Source organism: Heloderma suspectum, chromosome 4 (assembly GCF_057233095.1).
Source record: "Heloderma suspectum isolate Gila_16-S chromosome 4, 16-S_ref, whole genome shotgun sequence".
NCBI lineage: Eukaryota > Metazoa > Chordata > Lepidosauria > Squamata > Helodermatidae > Heloderma > Heloderma suspectum.
In genome coordinates this window covers 226,540,693-226,565,228 of record NC_139461.1, presented here as the reverse complement: position 1 = coordinate 226,565,228, position 24,536 = coordinate 226,540,693, and the positions used below count along the sequence as shown (strand labels likewise).

Below are 24,536 nucleotides of genomic sequence, written 5' to 3'. Positions count from 1 at the left end.
ATTTTTTATACATTAAAATAAAATTCAGTTTAGCCTTGCATGTTTTGAAAATGGGTGAGAGCGCTTCATCTTTTCATCTCCGCATATGTTTGACAGAAATCATGGAAGTCCTGTCCAGAATGATATACGCATTTTGTAATGTATATAAGACATTTTTAAACTATGTACTGGAAAACTAAGGGGCTTCTCAGGCTTTCTTTCCTTTGCGCTAGGGATTGCTCAGCCATTGTTAAACTGTAATAGAAGGGAGGCAGGCATCTTTTCCCTAGTCAGTGTGTTTGGGACCATGGTATCCAAAGTTCGTTCTCCTAGGTATTGTTTCAGTTGTAAGGGAATTGTATTTCCCCAGTACTTAAACAGGTAGCTATTGCTGGAAAAATGTGACTTTTCCTCCCAATGATCTCCAATCCACACTTTCCACAACTGTAGGAGGGTGGGGGTGGCATTGGTTGGTGAAGTATTGGCACCCCTCCCTCATAAGCAGAATGTGTTACTCCATATCTAAAGCACCTTTGCAAATGGAAGAAAGACTATTACTCGGTTACCGCACCACCACCACCCCACTACAAATTCCTGCCTGGCTGAGTTGACCATTTATAACAGGGGTGGGCAACTTGTGGCCTTCCATATGTTGGGGCCTACAGTTCCAATCAACCCTCATCATTGGCTGTGCTGGCTAGGGCTGATGGGACTTGTGTGGCCCTCCAGTTGTTTTGGCCTATGTTAACCACCCATGCTTTATAAATTCATCCTCTTATCTCTGCTGTCTTCCTGGCTGAGCAATGCTACTATTCCATTGGGATCCAAACAAACTCAAGGAGTCCTTCGTGCCTCTTCTATATCTGTGATGCACAACGAAGGCCTGCTTCAATGCCACCTCACTCTCCAACATAAACACTCCAACACTCTCCATGACTTGCCTTCAACATAAAATCAGAACTATTTGCTCTGATCTTTTATCTCCTTCCCTCAGTTACCCCCTTCTCTCCAAGACTAAATTTGTCCTCCTTCGTCCATATCCATTGAGAGTGTTGCCATCCACAATAGCAAATTGTGTAAAATGTGCAACTCTTTTTCAGTTTGTAGACAGGTTGAATCCACTAGACAAGCATTTGGAAGTAATGGCAAATAAATACAGCCTAGCAGCAGCACCACTGACGTCACAGTTTTTTGGAAATGCTGCCAAAGAACACATGGAGATATACGGTACTATTTATGTTTGTCAAAAATACTTTTGTTGTTTATTTGGTCAGTCGCTTCCAACTCTTCATGACTACATGGACCAGCCCACGCCAGAGCTTCCTGTCGGCCATCGCCACCCCCAGCTCCCCCAAGGTCGAGTCCGCCACCTCCAGAATATCATCCATCCACCTTGCCCTTTGTCAGCCCCTCTTCCTTTTGCCTTCCACTTTCCCTAGCATCAGCATCTTTTCCAGGGTATCCTGTCTTCTCATTATGTGCCCAAAGTACTTCAGTTTTGCCTTTAATATCATTCCCTCAAGTGAGCAGTCTGGCTTTATTTCCTGGAGTATGGACTGGTTTGATCTTCTTGCAGTCCAAGGCACTCTCAGAATTTCCCTCCAGCACCACAGTTCAAAAGCATCTATGTTCCTTCGCTCAGCCTTATGGTCCAGCTCTCGCAGCCATAGGTTACTTTAACTATGCTTTAACTATGCGGACCTTTGTTGTCAGTGTGATGTCTCTGCTCTTAACTATTTTATCAAGGTTTGTCATTGCTCTCCTCCCAAGAAGTAAACGTCTTCTGATTTCCTGGCTGCAGTCAGCGTCTGCAGTCATCTTTGCGCCTAGAAAGACAAAGTCTGTCACTGCCTCCACGTTTTCTCCGTCTATTTGCCAGTTATCAATCAAGCTGGTTGCCATAATCTTGGTTTTTTTGAGGTTTAACTGCAACCCAGCTTTTGCACTTTCTTCTTTCACCTTTGTCATAAGGTTCCTCAGCTCCTCCTCGCTTTCAGCCATCAAAGTGGTATCGTCTGCATATCCGAGATTGTTAATGTTTCTTCCAGCAATTTTAACTCCAGCCTTGGCTTCATCAAGCCCAGCACGTCGCATGATACGTTCTGCGTACAGGTTGAATAGGTAGGGTGAGAGTATACAAACCTGCCGTACTCCTTTCCCAATCTTAAGTTTTATTTATTTATTTATTTATTTATTTCTATACCGCCCAATAGCCGAAGCTCTCTGGGCGGTTCACAAAAATTAAAACCAAACACACAATAAAACAATTTAAAATATATAGAACATTAAAACCACAATATAACAATACAACCACAATAAAACCTAGCAGCAGTGCAGGAGTTTAAAATACAGATTTAAAACAGCAAGCTAAAAGTTCAGAAGCTAAAATGCCTGGGAGAATAAAAAGATCTTCATCTGGCGCTGAAAGGAATACAATGTAGGTGCCAGGTGAACCTCGCTAGGAAGCTCATTCCAGAGCCGGGGTGCCACAGCAGAAAAAGCCCTCCTCCTAGTAGCCACCCGCCTCACTTCCTTTGGCAGGGGCTCATGGAGGAGGGCCACTGACGATGATCTTAAGGTCCGGGCAGGCACATATGGGAGGAGGCGATCCTTCAGGTAACCTGGCCCAAAGCCATTAAGGGCTTTAAATGTTAATACCAGCACTTTGAATCGAGCCCAGAAATGGACTGGCAGCCAGTGCAGCTGGAAAAGTACTGGTGTAATATGAGCTCGCAGGCTGGTCCCTGTTAACAATCTTGCTGCCCTATTTTGGACCAGCTGAAGTTTCCGGACCGTTTTCAAAGGCAGCCCTACGTATAACGCATTGCATTAATCCAGATGAGAAGTTATCAGAGCATGGATCACAGTAGCTAGGCTATCTCTGTCCAGATAAGGGCGTAGTTGGTATACCAGCCTAAGCTGATAAAAAGTGCTCCGTGCCACTGAGTTCACCTGTGCCTCAAGTGACAGTTCTGGATCCAAGAGCACCCCCAAACTACGAACCTGATCCTTTAGGGGGAGTGCAACCCCCTCCAGAACAGGTTGAATATCACCTAGCTGGGCAGACGAACCACCCACTAACAGTACCTCCGTCTTGTCTGGATTGAGTTTCAGTTTATTGGCCCTCATCCAGTCCATTACCACGCCCAGGCCCTGATTCAGAACAGCCACTGCCTCACCTGGATTTGATGAGAAAGAGAGGTAGAGCTGGGTGTCATCCGCATATTGATGGCACTTCAGCCCACACCTCCGGATAACCTCCCCCAGCGGTTTCATGTAGATGTTAAACAGCATAGGGGATAAAATAGAGCCCCGTGGAACCCCATGGCACAATTGCCATGGCACAGAGCAATAATCCCCCAGCACCACCTTCTGGAATCGGCCATCCAAGTAGGAGCGGAACCACTGTAATTCAGTGCCTCCAACTCCCAACCCAGACAACCTATCCAGAAGGATACCATGGTCGATGGTATCGAAAGCCGCTGAGAGGTCCAGAAGAATCAACAGGGTCGCACCCCCCCATCCCTCTCCTGGCAGAGGTCATCCCACAGGGCGACCAAGGCAGTTTCCATTCCAAAACCAGGCCTGAAGCCCGATTGAAATGGATCTAGATAATCCATTTCATTCAACAGTGCCTGGAGCTGTCCTACAACCACTCGCTCAAGCACCTTGCCCAGGAAGGGGATGTTGGCCACTGGCCTATAATTGTTAACATCCTCTGGGTCCAGGTTAGGCTTTTTCAGGAGTGGACTAATTACCGCCTCTTTTAAAGCAGCAGGCACCACTCCCTCTCTCAAGGAGGAATTTACAGTCTCCTGGACCCAGCCGGACATCCCCTCCTTATTTGATTTAATAAGCCATGAAGGGCAAGGGTCACACAAGTGGTCGATCGGACTTGGCCAAGCACCTTGTCTACATCCTCAGGCCTCAGTAACTGAAACTCATCCAATAAAGCTGGACCAGATGGTGCTCTGAACGCCTCTACCAATGGAACTGCATTAATCGTGGTGTCCAATTCATGATGAATCTGAGCGACTTTATCTTCAAAGCGCCTTGCAAACTTATCACAGCATGCCGCCGAGGGTTCCACCGTTGGCCCAGAATGTAACAGGCCACGAACCACTCGGAAAAGCTCCACTGGATGACACTGAGAAGATGCAATGCTTGTGGAAAAGAACTGTCTCTTTGCCACCCTCACCGCCCCAGAGTAGGCTTGATAGTGGGCTCTTACCTGTGTTCGGTCAGACTCAGCACGAGTTTTCCTCCACCTGCGTTCTAGCCGTCTCCCCTCTTGCTTCATTGCCCTCAGCTCAGGTGTATACCAAGGAGCTGGCCGGGCTCTGCTCAGAGGGAGAGGGCACTTGGGCGCAATCATGTCAACTGCCCGAGTCATCTCTGCATTCCACAGAGCGACGTGGGCTTCGACAGGAGCACCAGCCATACCAGCAGGAAAATCCCCCAGAGCCCTCTGGAGTCCATCAGAATCCATTAATCTCTGGGGGCGGACCATTTTAATAGGTCCCCCACCCTTGCAGAGGGGGAAGGCTGCCAGGAGTCTAAACCTCAGCAGGAAGTGATCTGACCATGACAAAGGGACAGATGTTAATTCCTCCACTTTCAGATCACCATCCTCCTCCCCAGTCGAGAAAACCAGATCAAGCGTGTGTCCTTTTATATGCGTTGGGCCAATGACATGTTGGGACAGCCCCATGGTTGTCATGGCGGCCATGAAGTCCTGGATACAGCAGCCTCGGCATGGAAGTTGAGATCCCCCAGGACCATCATCCTAGGGGTCCTCAACACCAAGTCCGAGACCACCTCCGTCAGCTCAGGCAGGGAGACTGATGGGCAGCGGGGTGGGTGGCAAACCAACGGAATCCCCAATCTGTCCCAGGTACCCATCATCTTGCAAGTTTTTAAACCAGTCTGTTGTTCCATGGTCTGTTCTTACCATTGCTACTTGGTCATTATACAGATTCCTCAGGAGGCAGACAAGATGACTTGGTATCCCCATACCACCAAGAACTTGCCACAATTTGTTATGATCCACACAGTCAAAGGCTTTAGAATAGTCAATAAAACAGAAATAGATGGTTTTCTGAAACTCCCTGGCTTTCTCCATTATCCAGCGGATACTGGCAATTTGGTCTCTAGTTCCTCTGCCTTTTCTAAACCCAGCTTGTACATCTGGCAATTCTCGTTCCATGAATTGCTGGAGTCTACCTTGCAAGATCTTGAGCGTTACCTTACTGGCATGTGAAATAAGTGCCACTGTTCAATAGTTTGAACATTCTTTGGTGCTTCCCTTTTTTGGTATGGGGATAGAAGTTGATCTTTTCCAATCTGTTGGCCATTCTTGTGTTTTCCAAATTTGCTGGGCTATGGCATGCATCACCTTGACAGCATCATCTTGCAAGATTTTAAACAGTTCAGCTGGGATACCGTCATCTCCTGCTGCCTTGTTATTAGCAATGCTTCTTAAGGCCCATTCAACCTCACTCTTCAGGATGTCTGGCTCTAGCTCACTGACCACACCGTCAAATCTATCCCCAATATTATTATCCTTCCTATACAGATCTTCCGTATATTCTTGCCACCTTCTCTTGATCTCTTCTGCTTCTGTTAGGTCCTTGCCATCTTTGTTTTTGATCATACCCATTTTTGCCTGGAATTTACCTCCGATGTTTCTAATTTTCTGGAAGAGGTCTCTTGCCCTTCCTATTCTATTATCTTCTTCCGCTTCCGTGCATTGCTTGTTTAAAAATAATTCCTTATCTCTTCTGGCTAACCTCTGGAATTTTGCATTTAATTGGGCATCTCTCCCCCTATCACTGTTGCCTTTTGCTTTCCTTCTTTCTTGGGCTGCTTCCAGTGTCTCAGCAGACAGCCATCTTGCCTTCTTGGTTTTCTTTTTCTTTGGGACGTTTTTTGTTGCCGCCTCCTGAACAATGTTGCAAACTTCTGTCCATAGTTCTTCCAGGACCCTATCTACTAAATCTAGTCCCTTAAATCTATTCTTCACCTCCACTGCATATTCATGAGGAATATTAGTGAGTTCCTATCTAACTGATCTGTGGGTCTTCCCTGTTATCTTTAGTCTGATTCTAAATCGTGCAATAAGAAGTTCCTTTAGTCTGATTCTAAATCGTGCAATAAGAAGTTCGTGATCTGAACTACAATCAGCTGCAGGTCTTGTTTTTACCAACTGCGTAGATGTCTGCCACCTTTTGGCTACAAAGGATGTAGTCAATCTGATTTCAGTGTCGACCATCTGGTGAAGTCCATGTATAAAGTCGTCTCTTAGGTTGTTGGAAGAGAGTGTTTGTTATGCACAGTGAGTTGTCTTGGCAAAATTCTATCAGCCTATGTCCTGCTTCATTTTGTTCTCCCGGACCATGCTTGCCTGTAATTCCAGGTGTCGTTTGACTACCCACCTTAGCATTCCAGTCTCCTGTAATGAAAATAACATCTTTTTTTGGCGTACTATCCAGTAGGTGCTGCAGATCCTCATAGAACTGATCTACCTCTGCTTGTTCAGCATCTGTGGTTGGGGCATATATTTGGATCACTGTGATGTTAAATGGTTTACCTTGAATTCGAATTGAGATCATTCTGTCATTTTTTGGATTGTATCCAAGCACTGCTTTAGCCACTTTATTATTAATTATGAAGGCTACTCCATTTCTTCTGTGGTCCTCTTGTCCACAGTTGTAGATCTGGTGGTCATTTGATGTGAAGTGGCCCATTCCAGTCCATTTCAGTTCACTGACACCCAAAATGTCTATATTTAATCTTGACATCCCCCATTGACCACATCCAATTTGCCCTGGCTCATAGATCTTACATTCCAGGTTCCTATGGTGTGTTGATCTTTAGAACATCGGATTCATCGTTCACCACCAGCACCATTGGCTGCTGGCCGTCCTTTCGGCTTTGAGCTAGCTGTGTCATCACATCTGGGGCTAGTTGAACTTATCCTCTGTTCCTCCCAGTAGCATTTTGACCATCTTCCGACCTGGGAGTTCCATCTTCCGATGGTATACCGACATATCTCTGGTTGTACTGATCCATTTAGTTTTCATGGCAAGAATACTGGGGTGGGTTGCCGTTTTCTTCCCCAGGGATCGTATTTAGTCTGAACTCTCTGCCATGACCTTCCTGTCTTGGGTGTCCCTTCGCGGTTTAGCTCATGACGTCATTGAGGTGCTCAAGCTCCAGCACCACGACAAGGTAATGATCTCCTTTGCTGAAGGTCAAAAATACTACCATTGTAAATAATAATCAGAATAATTCTGTTTTCTAAATAACCATAAAGAAGTTATGGTATGCTGCCATTAACATTGTTCTAGATGAATGTCTGAAGATCTGTGTGAAGAAATACTGCCTTTTGAAGTGGTGCAGTTTAGGTTGAAGCTCTGTGAATTTCTTTTGCTGCCATGACTTCATAAATCATGAAATACTTTATTCAAAGCATGTTTATCCCCCTCTTCAGTAAAAAGGCTCCTAGAGCAGCCTACAAGAATCAGTAATTCCTGTTCCTGACCCCAGGCGTACAATCTAAAAAGACACCTAGGGAAGTAGTCAGCTCTCCCACACTGGAGGCATTCAAGATGAGGCTGGACAGCCATCTGTCAGGAATGCTCTGACTTGGATTCCTGCATTGAGCAGGGGGTTGGACTTGATGGTCTTGTAGGCCCCTTCCAACCCTACTATTCTATGATTCCTCAAGACGCAAGGAGAGGGATTTGGAGGGAGGAAGAAATATTGCTCCTGCTTCTAATGCAGCCTGTGGTGGCTTGTGGCCAATCTGATTGGTAGGACAGAAATCAGGTCAGTGGAGGTGGAGCCAAGGGGTTACTGGAAGCAGGGCCAACATTGCGCAAAGATGTTTTTAAAGACATAGAAGTTGACCAGCTAGCCATCCAGCACAGGCTTTTTTAAAGACAAAAGATTGTGCAAAAGCGTTATAAGCCATTCCATGATTTTTACAGTCTCACAAAATAACTATAAACCAGTTTATGATTTTTCCAGTTTCACAAAAGCATTATAAGCTAAACTCACAAATTAATTATATACCCCTGCCCCCTGCCCTATTTAAATGAATTTCCATTCCAGAATTGGACTGGGCTTGGCTGAGCTGGCTCCTCAAAGCAAATGGAGAAATAGCGAACAAACAAATACATTTACTCTCTCTCTCTCCTTTTTCACCTCTTTTCCAAGTTAGTTTGACTTGGCTCAGCCAATGAGCCTGCCAGCAGTGCTCCCCTAGGCAATCATTCCATTGCCCAAAAGACCCCCTCTTTGCAGAAGGAAGGGGTCTTCTCCTATTATGTTAGAATGTTAGAAACAACCCAGGAAGAGAGCCCATGGTTTGTTTTTGGGTTGTGAACTCTGGAGTGTTCATGGTTAACAACTCACAGTTAAATCTTAGTGCAGAGTTCGCACGTGATGACAATCCATACTCAACCCATACTCTGGATTGTCGTTAAGGGTGAGCCAGGTGTATGAAACAACCAAATTATGCACTCTGCTTGCTAGAATTGAGTCAAAACTGGGTTATAAAATCAGTGGGAAACTTTTACACTAAGTCTATCAGGATTTTCAAAGATAATGAGGATGATTAATCCTGTCAAGATTAATATATCCTTCCCTCAATAATGTTTTGTTTGGCTTTTTTTTAGGGACAAAAAAAGAACATTTTGCAAAAATTGCATGGAAGAATCATAAGCATTCAACTAACAATCCGTAAGTATAGCATTTTGTACAATATTCTAGTGGGAGTCAGGACTAAAAAAGTTTTATATTTATTTAATTTATATCCAGCCTTTCCATTGAAGATGGTGCTCAAGGCAGCTAACCATAATGAAATGCAGATTTAAAAAGTCTTAACTGAACATAACATAAAACCAAATCCGTGAAAACACAAGTAAAACAAAACAATAAAAGAAATGGACAGCACCCAATCAGTTAAACCCCCACTTCAGCAGTAGACCAGCTTACCTGCCAAAGCCCTGCCTGAATACATCTTTGCCTGCTGGCAGAAAGTTAACAGAGAGGAGCCAACATACCTTCTCCTGGCAGGGAGTTCCAGAGCCTGGGAGCAGCCATGGAGAAGGCCCTCTCTAGTCTTCCCAACAAATGTACCTCTGATGGCGGTGGGAGCGAGAGAAAGGCCTCCCCTGGAGATCTTAAGAACTGGGCAGGCTCGTATGGGAGCAGGCGGCCTTTCAGGTAGCCTGGTCCCAAGCTGTATTGAGCTTCAAAGGTTGTAACCAGCCTTTTGAATTGTGCCTGGAAATGAACTGGTAGCCAGTGAAGCTGCTGTAACAAGTTGAGTCACTTGCTGCCTGAAACGTGCCCTAGTCAGCTGTCTGGTTGCAGCATTCTGGACCAGCTGAAGTTTCTGAACACTTTTCAAAGGCAGCCCCATGTAGAGCATGTTACAGTAGTCCAAATGGGGTGTAACTGGGGCATATGTCAGCATGGCCAAATCTGACATCTCCAGGAAAGGGCACAGTTGGTGCACTAGCCTCAGCTGCACAGATGTAGTCCTGGCCACCGCTGAAACCTGGGAATCCACATTCAGGGCTGAATCAAGGAGTTACACCCAAACTATGAACCTGAATCTTCAGGGGAGTGTAACTCCGTCCAGCACAGGTTGAATCCCCGTTCCCTGGTTTGCCTTTCAGCTAACCGGAAGTCTCTCTGTCTTGTCTGGATTAAGCCTTAATGTGTTTGCCCTCACCTAGTCTGATACCGACTTCAGAAACCAATTTAGAACTAGAACAGCTTCCTTGGATTTAGAAGGAAAGGAGAGATAGAGTTGGGTCTCATCAGCAAACTGGTGGCACTGACCCCACAACTCTGGAAGTCTCTCCTAGTGGTTTCATGTATATGTTAAATAGCCTAGGGGATAAGATGGCACCCTGAGGGACACCACACGCCAATGGTCACAGTGTCAAACAGGAATCCCCCAGCACCAGCTGTTTGGACTGTGTTTTGTAAGAATAAAGACAATTATTCAGTTGCTCTCACTTGTTGTAGGGGATATTGTACTAATTAAGATGACATTTTTTCTGTTTTTCCCCGTTAGGAATGCTCAGTTTCAAAAGGAGTACAATTTAGATGAAGTGTTACAGTCACGCAAGGTTTATGGTGTCTTGACACTCCTACAGTGTTGGTAAGAATAGCGTGCTCAACCCCTCTCCACTCTCTCTTTAAAAAAAAAAGAAAAAAAAAGGCTACTAGCCTGAACTTGTAATCTTTCATATTAAAAAATAGCTACTCTATCTAACCATCGCTCAAAGCGTGAGCTTCTTTCCTTATGAAGTATAGGTATTAGGTAGGGAAGGTGCGGACTCCAATGCGATTACTTCTATCCCTGTGGAGTTTATCTTTTTTGCTAGGATTAATAGTCCCAGGACTAATTTTTCTGACCTGCCTAGGATCCTTTTTAACTGGAGATTCCAGGCATTGAACCTGTGACCTTCTGCGAGTGCCTTCACTTATGGCTGCTTCAAAAGTTGCAGAAACAAATGGTTCCATGTCTGTAATGTATACCTACACCAGTAAGGTTTCCCATCATTAAATGGATGTTATATTACGTACCCCCTTCATGGATCACTGCCTTGTTGTGGCAAAGGGGCTTGCGTAACTCAGTGAAACCATAAGCTATGCCGTGCAGGGCCACCCAAGACGGATAGGTCATGGCGGAGAGTTCTGACAAAATGTGGTCCACTGGAGAAGGAAATGGCAACCCATTCCAGTATTCTTGCCAAGAAAACCCCATGGAACGTATCACAAGGCTAAAAGAGATGACGCCGGAAGATGAGCCCCTCAGTTTGGAAGGTGTCCAATATACTACTGGGGAAGAGCAGAGGGAATTTCCAAGTAACGCCAGAAAGAGTGAAGCGGCTGGACCAAAGCCAAAAGGACACTCAACTGTGGATGTGTCTGGTGGTGAAAAGAAAATCCAATGCTGTAAAGAACAATATTGTTTAGGAACCTGGAATGTAAGATCAATGAATCAAGGTAAGCTGGAGGTGGTCAAACATGAGATGGCAAGACTGAACATCGACATCTTGGGAATCGGCGAACTAAAATGGACAAGCATGGGCGAATTTAATTCAGGTGACCATCATATCTACTACTGTGGGCAAGAATCCCTTAGAAGAAATGGAGTAGTACTCATAGTCAACAAAAGGGTGGGAAAAGCAGTACTGGGGTACAATCCCAAAAACGACAGAATGATCTCAGTACGAATCCAAGGCAAACCATTCAACATCACAGTGATTCAAGTCTATGCCCCAACCTCTGAGGCCGAAGAAGCTGAGGTTGATCGGTTCTATGAAGACCTACAACACCTTCTAGAACTAACACCAAAAAAAGATGTCATCTTCATGATAGGGGATTGGAATGCTAAAGTAAGAAGTCAAGAAATCACCGGGATAACAGGCAGGCATGGCCTTGGTGTACAAAATGAAGCCGGACAAAGTCTAATAGAGTTTTGCCAGGAGAACACACTGATCATAGCAGACACTCTTTTCCAACAGCATAAGAGGCAACTCTACACATGGACATCACCAGATGGTCAATATCGAAATCAGATGGATTATGTGCTTTGCAGCCAAAGATGGAGACGCTCTATACAGTTAGTAAAAACAAGACCTGGAGCTGACTGTGGCTCAGATCATGAGCTTCTTGTGGCAAAATTTCGGCTTAAATTGAAGAACTTAGGGAAAACCACTAAACCATTCAGGTATGACCTAAATCATATCCCTGATGAATATACAGTGGAAGTGAGGAATAGATTTCAGGGATTAGACCTGATAGACAGAGTGCCTGAGGAACTATGGATGGAGGTCTGTAACATTGTTCAGGAGGCAGCAACTCAATCCATCTCAAAGACAAAGAAATGCAAGAAAGCAAAGTGGCTGTCTGATGAGGCTTTACAAGTCGCTGAGGAAAGAAGGGAAGCGAAAAGCAAGGGAGAAAGGGGAAGATATATCCAACTGAATGCAGAGTTCCAGAGAATAGCAAGGAGAGACAAGAAGGCCTTCTTAAATGAACAATGCAAAGAAATCGAGGAACTCAGTAGAATGGGAAAGACTAGAGATCTTTTCAAGAAAAATCGGAGATCTCAAGGGAACGTTTTGTGCAAAGACGGGCATGATAAAGGACAAAGAAGGCAGGGACCTAACAGAAGCAGATGAGATTAAGAAGAGGTGAAAAGAATACACAGAAGAACTATACAGGAAAGATCTTAATGTCCCTGATAGCCATGATAGTGCGGTCACTGAACTTGAACCGGACAGAGGGTAAAGTCAAGTGGGCCTTAGGAAGCATTACTTACAACAAAGCTAGCGGAGATGACAGTATTCCAGCTGAGCTATTTAAGATCCTAAAAGATGATGCTGCGCTCAATATGCCAACAAATTTGGAACACTCAACAGTGGCCACAAGACTGGAAAAGGTCAGTTTACATTCCAATTCCAAAGAAGGGCAATGCCAAAGAGTGTTCAAACTACCATACAATTGTGCTCATTTCACATGCCAGCAGGGTGATGCTCAAAATCCTACAAGCTAGGCTTCAGCAGTATGTGAACCAAGAACTACCAGAAGTACAAGCTGGGTTTCGAAGAGGCAGAGGAACTAGAGATGAAATCGCCAACATTTGCTGGATCATGGAAAAAGCAAGAGAATTCCAGAAAAACGTCTATTTCTGCTTCATTGACTATGCTAAAGCCTTTATTGTGTGGATCACAACAAACTGTGGCAAGACCACCTTACCTGTCTCCTGAGAAACCTGTACGAGGGTCAAGAAGCAACAGTAAGAACCGGACATGGAACAACTGATTGGTTCAAAATTGGGAAAGGAGTAAGACAAGGCTGCATATTGTCACCCTGCTTATTTAATTTATATGCAGAGTACATCATGAGAAACACCGGGTTCGATGAATCACAGGTCGGAATTAAGATTGCAGGGAGAATTATCAACAACCTCAGATACGCAGACGATACCACCCTAATGGCAGAAAGCGAAGAGGATCTAAAGAGTCTTTTGTTGAGGGTGAAAGTGGAGAGTGCAAAAGCTGGTTTGACTCCGCATTAAAAAAACTAAGATCATGGCATCTGGCCCCATCATTTCCTGGCATATAGAAGGGGAAGAAATGGAAGCAGTGACAGATTTTATTTTCTTGGGCTCCAAGATCACCGCAGACGTTGACTGTAGCCATGACATTAAAATACGCTTGCTCCTTGGGAGGAAAGCTATGGCAAACCTAGACAGCATAGTAAGAAGCAGAGACATCACCTTGCCGACAAAGATTCGTATAATCAAAGCTATGGTTTTCTCAGTAGTAACGTATGGCTGTGAGAGCTGGACTATAAGGAAGGCTGAGTGCCGAAGAATTGATGCTTTCGAACTGTGGTGCTGGAGAAGACTCTTACGAGTCCCCTGGACTGCAAGGAGGTCAAATCAGTCCATCCTAAAGGAAATCAACCCTGACTGCTCATTGGAAGGACAGATACTGAAGCTGAAGCTCAAATATTTTGGCCACCTAATGCGAAGAGAAAAGTCAGTGGAAAAGACCCTGATGCTGGGAAAGATTGAAGGCAAAAGGAGAAGGGGATGGCAGAGGATGAGATGGCTAGATAGCATCACCGATGCAATGAATATGGACTTGAGCACACTCCGGGAGAGAGTGCAGGACAGGAAGGCCTGGCGTGCTATGGTCCATGGGGTCACGAAGAGTCAGACACGACTTAACGACTGAACAACAACAACATATTACATACAGTATTGAATTTTTAAGCTTTGTAAACCACTCAGAGACCTTTGACTATTGAGTGGCATAGAAATGTAACAAATTAAATGAAAAACCACACTGCCTTCTTTTTCTCTTTTGGAGTTCATGTACATATTGGAGAGAGCTGTAATTGACCCTGGGTCCATGCTGTGTATTTGCATAGGGTACACTGCACCCCAAGCAAAGTGCTTTTTAAGTTTCGCTATTTCAGTGGGGTAAATTTGAGTATCTGCTTTCCCATTGAAAGTAGGATTTAGAAGTGTTTGATTTGGCTGGATTGGGTCCATTTTGTGCCATGGTGGAGTGAGAGAGACGTGTGTGTGTGTGTGTGTGTGTGTGTGTATATATATATATAAAAATAGAGAACCCTTCCCATACATGTGGTATGCAGGAAAGTATGTGTAACATGTTAAGTGACCCTTTGGAGATGCAAATGAGGCCTTCTAGTTGAACTGTCTGCCTGAATCTCATTTCATTAACGCTGTGGGTGGCCAATCAATGTATTGTTTATCTTGTATGGATGCAGCCTTCCCCAACCTGGTGCTCTCCAGACTACAACTCCCAGCATTCCTCACCATGCTGACTGGGGCACTGAAGTCCAAAACATCTGGAGGGCACCAGGTTTGGGAAGCCTGGATTAAATCTTACTGTCAGTTTGGTATTTGGTATGATGCCTTTAGTCTTCTCTGGGCTGGTCATTGACTTCTAGTTTGCTTTTACTGCGTGACTAATTGTTCATCGTAGCCTGTTATTACCCCTTCCCCCCTTTTTTTTTCTTTGAGTAAAAGACAAATGTATAATGAACAAGTGAACCTCTGTGTCTCTCTTAGCCCAACATCTGATGGCGCAGCAGCTGCAGTACTGGCTAGTGAAGAGTTTGTGAGGACAAATGGGTTGGAGTCGAGAGCTGTTGAAATCATTGCCCAAGAGATGCTGACTGATCTACCGAGCTCATTTGGGAACAGCTGTATTAAAATGGTAGGTTTGCGCTCATAATTTGTGCAGTGGCACATGCCTTCCGTAAATGTACAGTAAGTTAATAATAACAGATAAAAGGGAGTACTTCTTCACACAGCGCATAGTTAAACTCTGGAATTCGCTACCACGGGATGTAATGATGGCCACCAGTTTGGATGGCTAAGGCTATCAATGGCTCTGTTCCTGATGGCTATGTGCTACCTCCAGTATCAAAGGCAGTATGCCGATGTACACTAGTTGCTGGGGAACATGGCTGCGCGGGGGATGCTGTTTCACTTGTGTCCTGCCTGTGGGTTCCCAGTTAACAGCTGGGTGGCCGCTGTATGAACAGAATGCTGGGCTAGATGGACCCTTGGTCTGATCCAGCATGGCTCTTCTTACGTTCTTAATATTTAACACTTATAAAATGCCTAAACTTTTCTAAGCACTGTACAGATTTTGAAAGATAAAACAGTCACTGCCCACAGGATAATAATCTCAGAGGCACAATTCAAAAGGAAAAAGGAACAGGGAGGTAAGAGGAAAGCAACCACTGGAGCAGCAGCTTCTTCTCTGGCCAGATTGGTCTCCAGGAGGCTTTTAAGAAAAAACGGTACCTGCACTGACGCACACAACCTTATGGTGCTGGCAATTAGCCACAGGTTATTTATGAGTGATCTTTTGGGAAATAGTAATATATGGATGTGTGACATGTGACAGTGTTGCCTTTTAAAACCCACGATCCAAATCTGACTACAAAGTGCTAGGCTTACTAAGAGAGCATCTGTTGGTGGATATCAAAACATCATGTTTCTAGAACATTTATCTTGCTTCTCCTTTAAAAGTTGCCCAATTCTTTGCCCTCATAATGGTCATTGAAAGGATATTCTTTACATTTAATGCAGTGCTTGAAGTGTGGCGGCATGCCAAATAAGCCATCACACATTTCAGGCTTGTCTAAAACTATCCTGCTTCCTTTTCATGGACATAACGAAGTGTAGTCTAATTTGAAATGAAACCATCCAACTTCCTTTTTCTCCTCCATTTGAGCACTTAATTAATGTATTGAATAGCTGGACATTTCGTTTCACTCGTTAGTTTAGGTGCAGTTATTTATGTATGTATCATGTTTTGATGTAAGTTGAATGAAGAGCGTGCACATTAAGGCATGGGGAATGTGTACAAATTGACAACCTGCTTGTTACGCTTAGGGTTGGATCCAGATCTTTTCATACTTAAGAGTGGTCCCATCAAAATTAATGGAACTTAGGTTAGTCATGACTAAAGTCCCATGGCTTTCAATAAGTCTACTCTTAAATATGACAAGGTCTGGATCCAACCCATTGTCCCCAAGTGCATGCCTACTTGGCAACATACAAATCTCTTGAATAAATTCCTGTTTTGCAGCATCACTTTTATGTGGTCAGTTTGTTGCCACCGTTCAATTAGTATAACACGCTTAGTACTTATGAATTGTTGCACTCATGTATTTCCTTAATTTACAGCTTCATAAAAACCATTATCTGTAATGTTCAGCAAGTTGTTTGGGCTTGAGAGAACAGAGAAGAATTCAAATACATTGGGGTTCTATTTTCTTAACAGATTGGCTATGATATGACTAAGGAGGCTGCAAAAAGATGTTTTTCAAAAACAGGCCTGAAACCTGAAGATGTGGACGTGATTGAACTTCATGACTGTTTCTCTTCTAATGAATTAATTACTTATGAAGCCCTGGGACTTTGTCCTGAAGGTATCCTTTCAACGTATTAGAAACATTAAACACCTTGTCCGTAAGCCAGCACACAATTAAGCATGCTTTAGGCCCTGATTAACTGTTCAAAGCTGAGTTTAGGAGGGAAGAGGAATTGCCAGAAGGATACAGGCTGCCCTGTCCCACATGCTTCCTGGAATCTGACTCATTTTCCCTCTGAGTAAAGGCAGCATACTGCCAGTGCTTGGATTGCAGGAGAGAGGGCAGAAGGGACTTGGCCCCCTAGCTCCTGTTTAAGAAGGCTACAGAACTGGGTAGATGTAATTCAGGGGCCTTCTCCCCCACCCATAATACAAGCACTGTGTGTTACTGGAAGACTGGTCTCCAAAGTGGTGCCTGTAGGATCTCTTGGCCCCCACCAGGCTCTCTGCCCCTCCCAATTTTTATGTTATTTTTTATTTTAATATTTTAAAATGTAGTTTAAGTGGGTGGCTGGCATGCTATAAAATGAAGTGCTGGCCTCCAATACCATCTTTATTTTGCAGAATGCCTCTGGGCCCTACATGGACCCCCGAGGTATTCTTAGAAGATGACAATGGTGAGTGGCTACAGGCCAGCATGCCCTGCCACCGAGAAAAAGGGGAAATTGCCAAAGGCATAAAGACTATTTCCTTAATTGCATCAGGTCAGAAAGGTAGCTAAGCAAAATGAATGCTTTGCATTAGTCTTTGCAGAAGGCATCAGAGAACATATCAGAGAGAGCTACATCTGAGCAAATTATTTTCAGGCAGGGCATCTGAGGAACTGTGTCAAATAGATGTGACAAAAGGATAAGCTAGCTAACAAATCACCAATTAACAAGTCACAGTGGCCAGAGAGCATTTGCTAAATAATTCTTGAAGAATTTGACAATGAAATTGCCAAACTTGTAAGCAAAATATGCAATTTATTGTTAAAATTAGCTTCCTTACTGGAGTATTGGAGGGTATCCAATGTAACTTCTTTTTTTTTAAGGAATCTATAAAGAGCCAGGAAATTTTCAGACCTGTTAGACTAACTTTGTATAAGGCATTATTAAAGGTAGACTTGTTAAACATAGAGACCGCTCCTTGATAAGGACAAATCAGCCTGGGTTCTGTAAGTCCTTGTGACGTAAACCTCAGGTCTATCAGTCTCTGCTTTGGGACAGCTGCCTACACTATCCCACAAGCTTCAGCCCCTAAATTCATCAGGTAGAAGAGACATCCAATATGCCTAGTTGGTTCCATTTACTCAACCAGGAGAAGTACCCAGGAAATAGGAATACTCTTGGTAGCGCAGAAAGATGAACAAGGCATGGGATTTTATAATCTAAAAACAAAGTCAAGTTTATTTAATACAAGAAATGCTATATCTTATAATTAATCACTCAGTTCTCAGTCTTACCCCGCCTACTCTCCCCCTTCTTCTAACCACTATTCCCACAATCCCACTATCTAGATTTCGCTTCATCAAATTCTAAGGCCCTGTCTCCAAACCCTATCTAACCAACTAACTGTCTGCTCCTGCCTTTTATAAACTCTGTCTCCACACACACACACACACCTCTCCCACCTTTTACTCACTCATTACCAAACAGTTAACCCTAGCTTACTTGGGTTCTGTTTAACACAGCAAACACATATAAACATTACTGTAGACTCCACATGGCAAGCATTATGATTTTGTCACAGTCCTCCCTCACTAAATATTTGGAATTCCATTGAAAGGATAAACAAGCAGGTAGAGAAGAATGATCCAATAGATAGTATGTGTTATAAAACAGACTTGGGAGTCTCTTGCATAAGACTCCTGAGAACAGGTATCAAAAACTGGTTAAAGAAAACCCATATGCCATTTACAGAATGATTCATGCATGTCATGTTAATATCAGTGTAACTTTCACATGGCTAACTGCATAAGATGTGGCCAATGACCTCTTTATCTTTTGTTAAATAATTTTATGGATGTTATTCCTTTGTACCAGTATGGGGTGAATTAAGAACATTCAGAGCTTGGAAGTCAAGGCAAAAAAAAACCCTGCATAAGTGTGATTTGCACTGTTTTTCTTTGCAAAGCTTCAGGTGCAATCCTGTGCATGTTTAGACAGAAAAAAGTCCTACAGCTCTCAGCAATGCTGGGAGTTGTAGGACTTTTTTCTGTCTAAACATGCCTAGGATTGTGCCTTTAGTATCTTTTTTCACTGCAGTCTGTTTGGGGAGTGTGTTTAATACTCTTTCCAGTTTGGTTCTGGCAATGTTCAGGTGTCTGCTTTTCCTAGAAAAAGCCTGGTGTCTGCTTTTCCTAGAAAAAAGCTGTTTTAGGAATGGGCCATCTGGAGTAGAGACAATTTGGTCTGAGGGATACTTCGCCCTTTTCCTGCCTTCCGCTTCTCCTTTCGAATTTCCCCCCAGCAGGGTTCCTAATCCGATTTGGAACAAGCAGGAAAAAGGGGCTGAGCACCTCGCCCTCTCCCAAAGCTGTTTTTCCTTAGCAAAGCAGCCATCCGGCTTAGTTAAATCCTCAAGCATACTTACTTGGAATTAACTTCTGCAGGAAGACATCATGCTTTATTTCCAAGAAAATCTGTTGACAGGATCAACCAGATATGTGCTTCAAATTAAAACCATTGCATCATAGTGGCTAATGGCTATTCCCCACCCCCACCCCATACTGTTCTGTTAATTGCAAAAGTGCCAGTTATTGCCCTTAATGCAAACTTCTGAGCATGCCAGGGGTTTTTTTTAATGCAAAAAAGAAAGCCAGAATGTACACGGAATGCAAGTGTAAATGGAAATCTGATTATAGTTGCTGAACAAGTCCATGGATAGTACAAGTATTGCATTGCTTTTAACTAGATAATGCCTTTAGAGAGTACCTAAGGGAGCTGTTCATAATGATTTAAGAAGCAGGGGATCTTATATAATTATATTTTCCTTTTTTTTTCTTTTAAGGAAGAGCTGGTGAGCTGGTTGACAGAGGAGACAATACTTATGGTGGAAAATGGGTCATAAATCCAAGCGGTGGCTTGCTTTCAAAGGGACACCCACTGGGCGCCACAGGTAGTACATATGGTCTTTTTCTAAGGCTTTAGCATACACATATGGGAGATACAATTTTTAAAAAATAAAGGTGAAGTTTCATTGGGCCAAGTGCTATTGGCTTAGGTGTCCCCAGCCCACTGCCCTCAAGATGTGTTGGATTACAACACCCATCATCCCCAGCCAGCATGGGCAATAGCAGTTTAAAGCTGTTGTCACTTAAAAAATAACAATGAATTCTTTTAATATACATTTTAACATTGTTTTTAAGTTAAACTGCAAGTCACCTTGGGGGCCCTGTTTGTGGAGACTCATAAATTTATGAATAAATAAAAATGACTGCATTTGGTGATCTGTCATTTTGAGAAGTCAGTGTGGCAAGCAGCATTCTCAGGTTGCAGTCCTAGCCTCGCTTGCCTGGGAGTAAACCCCATTGAACTCAATGGGACTTACTTCTGAGTATGCATGCATGGGATTGCACTGTTGAAGTTCAGTGTTGGTAAGCCCTTCTGTGCTTTCCTCTCCCCCTATCTCACCACTTCAAGGGGCTGTTTCAGGCAGGTTTGGGAGGAGACAGATGCAGTGACTTGGCATGGCGACTAGTTGCTCAGGCGGCATCCCTTAGATTACAGCTACTGACTGCCGAGCAGGTCTCTTAATTGTTCGGGGCTGCGTCATGACTTAATGTGTCCTACCTGAAGATTAATCTCCATCTAGGAAAATTTGAAATGCAGCTTGAGTATTTCTGCCAGAAGCATTACTGACTGGGTTGCAGTAGAAAAACTGGGTTGCACAACAGATGTTTACAGTGTATGTTCTTTGTCCTAAAAAGATATTGATCTGCTTGCCAAGGTAGTGCATGAAGCAGTCCTTGCAGTAAATATGATGCTTCATAGCAGATTCAAGCTGTCATTTCTTGGGAAAGAATGGCAGTGCCTTGGGGAAAACTTGCTTGTTTTTGGCTTCCTGCTTTTTATTATCTTTCTAACACAGATGACATGAACTTACTTCATCCCTTTTTACCAATTGTCAGGTGCCTGGCCCCTAGCTTCCTTTGTAGTCAAGTGTCAAACCATGTTTCCAGTCAATTACTTTTATTACACAAACTACAAACAGGCCTTGATTCAGGCTACAGACAGTATCCTTATGCAGCAATTGACAACAAGCTTTCCTAGCAGGCTTTGCATAATACAGTCAGCTTCAAGTAACAACCTGGGTTAAAGCACCATGAATTAGAGGTGCTACTAAACTGCTGCTGGCTACTACAGACCCCCCTTCTCAGACTGTGTGACCGTTCAGTCTGAGAAGGCGGGTCCATAGTAGTCTTCAAGGTTGGTCTTTCCATGGAGTCCGTAGGGGAGACCATAGTAGCCCTCAAGGTGGGTCTTTCCACAGAGTCACCTCCCTTGCTGCAAGTCTCTTGGAGCGCCTCGTGACCCTGTGTTGCTCCTCAAGTGTGGTAAAAGTAACAAGTGTGGTAAAAATCCAAACTGGACTTGGAGGTCTGTGCCCAGCTGCCCTCCAATTAAGCTCTGGACATGTGGGTAAGATCCAACTCGAGTTTATTTGTGTACAACGAAGGCAGCTCTGTCAACCCAGAGGCAGCGCAGGTCAACATTCACTAGTTACATTTATAATCCTAATGTGGCTAAATAAGTGACATCAGCCAAACCTAGCGCACATGTTTGCTCATTATCAACTAAACTTTTACTGGACCACCACCCCCAGCTTCTTCTCTTAGATCTCTGCAACTTTTTGCAAGGATAATGATTCTTAGGTCTGGGGTGAGTTGCTGTGGAGACAAGATAACTTATCTCTACTGTCCTAACAGTGTCTTCTTTTGTACGAAAGAAACAAAGACAACAGTTATAGGCTTTTGAGGAATCTGCCACATAGGCACGAAAAAGCCGAGACGACATGGCCTTGCCTTAGTCATTTTCCACACAAGCAAGAGGTCAAACACAGTACATCAGTCAGGTACATTATGCAGTCCAGAAGCAGGGTTGTTGAGCAGTGCAAAAGGTCAGGAAACAGAGCATCAGTCACAGGGCACAGTTCAGCAGACAAGCTACACCGCAGAGGCTGGATGGACCAAGTTGATCCACCATTGGCTGGGTTTCCAGTGAAGGCTTTTAAGCCCAAAGCCAGCCAGACTCCACCCAGAGCTCATCTGTAGCCATCAGAGCTCCCTTTCTAGAGCCTACTCTTGAGGAGCCCCTTTCTTATGAGGAGACCTTTTCTGGAGGCGAGCACCCCTTCACACAGGAGCCCTGCTAGCTTGTCGCTTGAGGCGAAGATGCTCCCGGAGATCAGGGGGTGGCTCAGCCTCTGCCTCAGAGGCAGAGTCCCTCTCTCCTGACAAGGATGACCCTGCAGCCACTTCCCCTGAGGGTTCAGGCTCCCGGTGGCAGTCCCTGGTCTGGGATACCCTGGGCTTCTGGGGCCTCTAGCTGCTCCTCATAGGAGGACTCCTCCAGTTGGGGCATGACAGATTTGCTGGTTGAGCCATCAGAAGCAGTGTTAGCTGGCTGGCCTTTCTGTAGAACAGAGATTGTGTGCTTGTACGGTTAATTCTAGCACCTGTAGTTTAGAGAGATGTATAGTTCCTATGTGACATGGTGTCAAGCATTTCCTTATGAAGAAAAAAGATGTTTATAGGTATTAAATTGTGAATAAAGTGAAACTTCTTAACTGCTTTCCTGGCATGGCAAAGGAGACCAGGGTAGTTAGTTCTGGGAAGCAGCTGCCCCAGGAGAACGGAACTCACAGTTATGTAGCAGTTGAGGCCCAGCAGAAAACAGCCAGAACGTGCATTTGTCAGGATTGATTCTGAGCATATGGAGATAGTCAGCAGTTCAGATTCAGACGGGGAACAGCCAGAACCAGGGGAGGCACCTTCCCCAGCGAGTTCAAATATGGAGAGGCATGCTTCTTAGGAGGCTAGCACCCAGATGGCTGGGCCTGAAGCCCTCCCCCCTTCCTCCGTGAGAATCCAGGAGGAGGACGAGAGCACAGGGCGTGACCTGAGGGATGCTAGACTGCAGCACAGAGCGAAGCGGGAAGAGTTAGAGGCGGAGCTCAGACAGTCGACTCGGTTGGCGATGCGTGAGGGTCGACATAGGGGAGCATCACTGGATGGGAGGTGTCAAGGATAACAGCCTGCTTTCCGCCATAAGATCGGGTCAGTCTGTCACGTTGGATGTAACCACCTGGAATTGTTTGTAATCTAGAGGCTCCTCGCCCGTTGCCCAAGGCCAGATGCATCCCCTGCTACCTAGAAAGTGCCAACAGCTGGAGGTGGTGGGGAGTTCCAGCCTCTTGGGCAGTGGCTGCCCACCCAGGGACTGAGCCAGTGATTGGCTGAGGCAAAATCTGCCCTGGGTTGCCAGGGCAGGGCTTTAAAAGTAGGCTGAGGTCGAGGCATGGGGTCTCCCTTCATCCTGGTGGTCCTGGACCTGCAGACGGCTGGTCGCTATCCAGGGAGATCCATACTTAGGTATGCAAGGATAGGCCATGTAGATTTATTATTTTGCTTGGTTGCGCATTCATGAAGCTCTCTGTTTATAGTTAAGTGATTAGGTTTGTACCCTCTGTGTAACCTGCTACTTACATTCTTCCCTTTCCCTCTGCCCTTTTATTCTGATCTTAATAAACCTTTATCCAGCCTTTAGTAGGTGTGATCTCTCTGCATAACCTCAGTGCTAATTTCAGTGTCTCTTGGCTTAGGAGGGTGGCTACTGGGTATTTTGGGGGACTGAAAGGCCAGGTTTGGCCAGTCTTGTTTTTGGGTAGGGGACCCCGGGATTGGGTCCTGGGCGGCCCTCCCTCACAGAGAAGTTGGGGCCAGTCCCGGCTGCTGGGATCTTCCCTCCTTCCTTCTCCTTGACAGGAGGGATTTCCCTCCCTAAGTTATTCTAGCCAACAAGTCCCTGTTCAAACTGCTAGCAACATCTTGGCTCCCATTTGGATTCCCTGCTCTTATTCCTTTGTAGCCTGAGAGTCTTTGGGGATTTGCATCTGTAATGAACCTTTTGATAGTGAATTAAAGGTGTGAGACTGAAGCCTCCCTTCTTGTGTGTGTACATGAGGAAGGTGGGGGCCAAGGGAACATGACAGCGGTGCTCACAAATTCTACCTTACAGAGTCTTTCTGCAGAGGCAGATTGCTGCAAGTGTTGCACTTGCCCTGGCAACAGAATACAGGACTGTGTGGAATGATCCCGTGGGCTGTTCCTTTTTAAAACTAAAAATTAAATTTAATTTAATTAAAATTGTTACACTGCTAAAATGGATACAGCCAGCAAATGCTACTCTGCCGTCATTTTCAGTGGATACTTCCTAAGCCCTTGATGTCATAGCAGCAGTTTCAGAAAAAAATAACATCACTGCAAAATGATGGCAGTTTTCAAACCATTCTTGAAGAAGCAAGACTGAAGACTATAGATGGAGACCCATCAGATCATGCAAATGAAATAAGACCAATACCAAAGAGGGTTTGTAAATCTAGCTCTTGCCTACAAAATATGCTGATGTACGAAGGCAACATTGTTCAGATTGTGAACGAGAACTGTTCCACAAATGATGAGACTTTTAAAAGAATATAAAAAGGTAAAGGTGTCCCCAACCAGTCGTGTCTGACTCTAGGGTGTGGTGCTCATCTCCATTTCTAAGCCGAAGAGCCAGCGCTGTCCGAAGACGCTTCTGTGGTGATGTGGCCGGCATGACTGAACACCGAGGTGCACGGAACGCTGTTACCTTTCCCGCCAAAGCGGTACCTATTTATCTACTTGCAATTCCTTGCTTTCGAACTGCTAGGTTGGCAGGAGCTGGGACTGAAGACGGGAGCTCACTCTGTCACGCGGCACTCGGGTCTCGAACTGCTATCCTGCCGACCTTCCAGTCCACAGTTCAGCATCTTAACCACTAAGCCACCGCGGACTTTAAGAGAATATATTTCAGTGCAATTGATACAGTGAAAGGTGAAATGACAGCTCGATTTTGTGAAAGGAATATGCACATTTCA

At 44.6% G+C, this 24,536-nt stretch overlaps 1 protein-coding gene across 1 annotated transcript in view; it reads left to right on the top strand.

The window, feature by feature from the left end:
• Nucleotides 1–24,536, top strand: part of SCP2 (sterol carrier protein 2) — a 56,360-nt gene that overhangs the window by 11,843 nt on the left and 19,981 nt on the right. The window contains exons 6-11 of the mRNA XM_084852495.1: nucleotides 1,080–1,206; nucleotides 8,661–8,724; nucleotides 10,073–10,159; nucleotides 14,618–14,765; nucleotides 16,347–16,494; nucleotides 19,428–19,535. Of these exons, the coding sequence (XP_084708621.1) occupies nucleotides 1,080–1,206; nucleotides 8,661–8,724; nucleotides 10,073–10,159; nucleotides 14,618–14,765; nucleotides 16,347–16,494; nucleotides 19,428–19,535 (682 nt within the window). The remainder of the gene's footprint in view (nucleotides 1–1,079; nucleotides 1,207–8,660; nucleotides 8,725–10,072; nucleotides 10,160–14,617; nucleotides 14,766–16,346; nucleotides 16,495–19,427; nucleotides 19,536–24,536) is intronic.